The following is a 5,011-nucleotide window of genomic DNA, read 5'->3' on the forward strand; positions in this document are numbered from 1 at the left end:
CATGAAAATGAACTCAACAAGTTATAGTATTACAAACACTATCCCATTTGTTAATAACTAAACCCTATATCACAATTCCTTGCCAATAATTCTCTAAATTCTTTAAGGAGTTGCTTTCGTCTCATCAATGACTTAATGTTTATCCATAACACAAATTACGTTGTCAAATCATTAATACAAGAGAATTCCATAAAAAATGGACAAAGTTTTCTTTGTAAAATGAAAAAAATTTCAAACTAACCATGGTCCATTGGACACCTCACATGAGGATTTCAAAATATTCACTTTCAAAATCATACAAGGAATGACTTGTCCATTTGTCAATACTTAAACTCTAGATCATAAGCACTCGATAATAATTCTAGACTCTATGAAGATCCGCATCCGTCATTAATGAAAACATTGCGTTTATGACGCATTTCACAGATATGAAAGTCGTATCGCAATTGCTTCGCCATCCTTTGAGCCGCTGCCTCTACATAGATCGGCAATGCACTTCCACAAACAAGCAAAAGTGAATGTAGTCAATATGCATGCACTCAAAATTCAATCTATGGATCTCATTAATAACATTAAACGTAATTCTTTCGCAAAATACATAAATGTCAAAAAGTGAAACATAACATAAAGACCCAAAACACAGAGCAAACAAAATAGGGAAGTGAATCATAATACAAGAAACTGAACTCAATAAGCTACATTTTCACAAACACTATCTTATTTGTTAATAACTAAACCCTACATCACAAACACTTGCCAACAATTCTCTAGATTCTTGAAGGAGTCGCATTCGTCTCATCAATTCACAATGTAATGTATTATCCATAATACAAATTATGTTGTCAAATCATTAATACAAGATCCTTTCATTAAAAAAATTGGACAAAGCTTCCTTTGTAAAATGAAGAAAATTTCAAACTAACCATGGTCCAATGGACACCTCACATGAGGATTTCAAAATATTCACTTTCAAAATCATAGAAGGAATGATATGTCCATTTGTCAATACTTAAACTCTACATCATAAGCACTCGCTAATAATTCTTAGACTCTATGAAGAGTCGCATTCATTATCGATGAAAACATTGCGTTTAGGACGCGTTTCACAGATACGAAAGTCGTATCTCAATTCCTTCGCCATTCTTTGAGCCGCTGCTTCTGCATAAATCGGCAATGCACTTCCACAAACAAACAAAAGTATATGTAGTTATTATGCATGTAATCAAAATTTAATATATGGATCTAATAACATTAGACGTAATTCTTACGCAAGATACATAAATGCCAAAAAGTGAAACACAACATAAATATCAAAAACACAAAAGTAATGTCAATGTAGTAGGAGCAAAGTCTCACTAGTCATCATAAGGGTCGACACGCGATGGCATGTCACCCTCATCCTCAACATCTAGAGAGGTAGATGCCTCCTCTCGGCTTCGCTTTTTAGGGCAAAGCAATGGAACCACATAGTCTCTAATAAGAGACTCATCGGTGTCAAGCGTAGCACATGCTCGTTCAGATGATAAGCATGCAGCCAAAACGGGAGCTGTACCACACCCAAGCTCCAAACAAATACCTCCACGTCGACAAAGCAGCTCAACAAAAGCTGCAACAAAAGCCTCCCTCCGTTGCATCTCACCCCGCCAAGGCATCCCTGATCCTGATCTAGCCAAGGAAGGCTCCGGAAAATGGTGTGTCATGAACGAATCTGAAGGCTGGAGACCCAAGTGAGAGAACATAGTGGTGCTCTCATCCACAAAGCATGCTGGCTGCATCCCAATTCTGTGTACCATAAGTAGCATAGAGCAGTGGCACTGCAAATCAAATTACAAAACCACAACATTGAAGAAAGAGCCTCAACAAAACTATACAATACTGAAGTGAAAACAATACCTGAATTCGACCAGATAAACTCTCAACATATCCATATGAACTATGATGGAGCACTATAATGCGACGATGTACCACCATCTGTGAAGCACGACAGAACCTCTCCACCCATCCAATAACCTCTCCTATTCATAGGTTCTTGTAAGAAAAAACTACCGATATTATGAAATAATATTAATGCAAGTAATCAAACACAACACAAATACCTGCAGTAGAAGCCATAATGAGAAGCCATCCAGAATCTGCAAGTGTAGAAAACGTCAAATGGATAGCAGATCGTACATGCTCCTCAGTGCAAATATCCCAACAAGATGGAGAAGAAGAACCAATATGCAATCCACCAAAAGGAAGATCCAAGAAGACAAAATCTGCAGCCCACGAAACAGACTTTCCCCCACGAGTGTATGGCACACCGCTTGAGCGAGCTCTAGACATATGTTGATGCACAAGATTCCACGATGCATTGCGAGTACCCTCTCTATAGTTTGCAGCGATAGAAATGTAATCGCCAACAATAGAAATACATCGTGTATCAACAGGAAGCATTGGGTAACGCAAAGGAGACTCCAAAACATAGACAAATTGTATGCTCCTCCTAACAACAATCAAGCCCAAGGAGTCTGCGACAACATATTTATGATATGTGAACTTTTTCACAAAGTATTAATAAAAGTCGACAATAAAAATTTTGACACTTACCATGCTCTAGAACATCCTTCACAATAGTGGTATCAACCACAGTCTCCATCCTCTCACTAGACAAGTGGACACCTTAAAAGACATATACAACAATTTTTGAACCTACAAGAATCAACAGCATGAAAACATAAAAGTTAAAGAATGACATAAGCATACCTGGTTGTCTCGCCTCTGAAGTAGCAGGTGGTGGTTGTCTCGCCTCTGCTGCTGCATCCCTAAGCATGGTTTCTCGAAGCTCTTTCTCTCTCTCAAGGATGTGACCCTGCACCATATCTAACCACCATGGACATGTATCTGTCTCCCATGTTGTCAAAGTGGGCATGCTAGGGGGATACATATATGTGTCCTTTGACGCAGTCTGTGCCCACTGTCTCACCACAAATGGGAGAGTTTGCAAGATCCCCTTTGAAACCAAAAGTGACAAAAACCTAACAAGAAACAAAAACATTGAACACATGACTCGATAGTGACATACAAAGCAAGATCAAAATTGTTACAAACCTGTAAGCCAATCGTTGAGCTGCCATTCGAAAAGTATCAACTTTCTTGAGTGCTTGTTTCTCTACATCTTTGCTTTTGGCCTCCAAAGAAACCTCCAAAGGATAGAGAAAAGGCCTAGCTTCAAACTTAATTTCATCAAAGTAGAACCCCAATGTGCATTCATGTGGCAATGGTGCCCCTCTTGGCACATTTGAATTGTCCAAAACAAGTTGTGTTGCTCTCTCATAGACACGAGCAAGGTAGCCCTCTCTACGCAGCCAACTACAAATTTAAAAAAAGCAAAGTTGTGTTATTTATTATCTCTTAGACAAAGCAAGCCAAACATTAAATAACTAGTAAATCATACTCACTGTCGAAACAAATTATCTCCCTTCTTCAAACCAAAAGCAATCCTTGTGATCCTATCAGACTCGAGTAATGAAACCCATTGGATTTTATTCTGCATAGGGGCATCATGGAGTGCAATCAAGTTTAGCTTCTCTAAAGTTGCCCAGCTGTCATGTCCCCATTTGAGTGACATAATCTTTGCCAACCAGTCTGTCCCAAGATTGGGATCCAAAATATTCAAGAGCTACAACACAATACAAAGAGCATGAAGTTTTACTTCACATCCATAACAACAATCAACACAATGACTATTGCTTGATTATTTGGTGAAGTGTACCTTTCCAATGCGTTCTTGATATTTATGTATTATCTCACGATGAATGCTCTTCTCCTCCTTCTTCACGTCCTCTACAGGCATTCCTTGCTTGAGTTGAGTCGATCTAGACTCTTTCTCTTTAGTTATTTGAATCTAAAAAAGAAATCAATTTGTCTAAGAGTTATTCAAATGACTTAAAAATAATTTGCAAGCAAAAAAAAAACAAAACTCACATCATAAACTAGCATGCCAAGGTAGCGTCGTGTGAGTGGTTACCAAGGTTCTGCACCTTTAGCATACTTTCTTCGCACAGATGCAATTAGTTTCTGGTCTTTGTCGGGGAGAGTTTTTAGGTAGCTTTCATGTTCAGCTGCACATATGTGATTGGTGTTCACAATCTCATCCCATATGTGAGTGGCCACCAAAGCATGCATGTTCATACTGCAAAAACCCATATTGATTTGTTTCCATAATAAAGTATTCAACAACAAGATATATGCTTTAGTAGATACTCACACATTCATTCGTTGCAAGCTACTCAGCAATGCAATCTCAGGAACCTTGGTGGGATCTATGATAGTACAAAGGACCCTACAATGTCTCTCCTTTGAGGTGGAAAACTTCTCTTTGATAGCTTCAGTCCATGCAAGCGTGCGATGGTTGCCCTCCCAAACATAAAACATGCGGTCTGACAGATCTGCAAACCTTGGTTGGCTTTTGAGCTCCAACTCATACTCCTCATTGATTTCTGTCCAAAGAGGATCCCACTTTTCCTTGATGTCATCTTCAAAACAAGAAACCAAAATTAGTGAATTCAAAAAGAATTTTAAAAATAGAAATTCACTTAACAAATTTAAGAAGCTTCAACTTACCTGTAGCAATGGTTTGCTCTCTTTTAAATGTCCAAAGTGAAACAATGAAAGCTCCCTTTTCTTGCATATATCCTTCCCTTGCAAAAGCCGTTTTTAATCCACCTAAATCATCTCTTAAACCTCTGACTCTAGCACATGGAATCAACCTACACAATGGTATAGGAGGACAGTCGAAGCAACTGAACATACGTGTGGTCTAAAGTACATCGGCACCTCTATGCATAAAAATATTTTGCTCCTCATCAATCTCTGCAGCTGCAATTACCTCATCTCGCATTTCCCAAGGGATAATTTGAAGTTCGTTTTCTTCGGGAGCCAATGTGTCATCAATTTTGTGCATAGAACCTTGGTCAACATCCACAGAGTGAATCTCTTCCTCTTCAATGCCATGACACTCTGACATTTC

The 5,011-nt window shown here is 38.6% G+C and overlaps 1 protein-coding gene across 1 annotated transcript; it reads right to left on the reverse strand.

Annotated features, from left to right (window-relative positions):
- Window positions 1-1,051: 1,051 nt before the first annotated feature.
- On the reverse strand, window positions 1,052-3,996 carry LOC147438304 (uncharacterized). Its single transcript, XM_086486107.1, has 14 exons — window positions 3,967-3,996; window positions 3,755-3,886; window positions 3,441-3,661; window positions 3,321-3,351; window positions 3,091-3,109; window positions 2,966-3,017; window positions 2,759-2,796; window positions 2,590-2,661; window positions 2,364-2,510; window positions 2,097-2,258; window positions 1,894-2,015; window positions 1,791-1,814; window positions 1,357-1,439; window positions 1,052-1,178 (listed from the first exon to the last, which is right to left on the reverse strand). The coding sequence occupies exons 1-14, from the start codon at window positions 3,979-3,981 to the stop codon at window positions 1,052-1,054; spliced, it is 1,245 nt and encodes a 414-aa protein (XP_086342233.1). The 5' UTR covers window positions 3,982-3,996.
- Window positions 3,997-5,011: the final 1,015 nt, after the last annotated feature.

The sequence above is a fragment of the Adiantum capillus-veneris genome, chromosome 17 (assembly GCF_014529385.1).
Source record: "Adiantum capillus-veneris isolate H3 chromosome 17, ASM1452938v2, whole genome shotgun sequence".
Lineage (NCBI taxonomy): Eukaryota > Viridiplantae > Streptophyta > Polypodiopsida > Polypodiales > Pteridaceae > Adiantum > Adiantum capillus-veneris.

What these genes read in the sequence shown, in the direction of transcription:
- LOC147438304 (XM_086486107.1), bottom strand. An exon ending in GGAGATAATTTGTTTCGACA is followed by an intron (nt 3,352 to 3,440) that starts GTGAGTATGATT and finishes TTAAATTTGTAG; the next exon opens with TTGGCTGCGTAGAGAGGGCT. An exon ending in TGCAAACTCTCCCATTTGTG is followed by an intron (nt 2,797 to 2,965) that starts GTGAGACAGTGG and finishes TTAGGGATGCAG; the next exon opens with CAGCAGAGGCGAGACAACCA.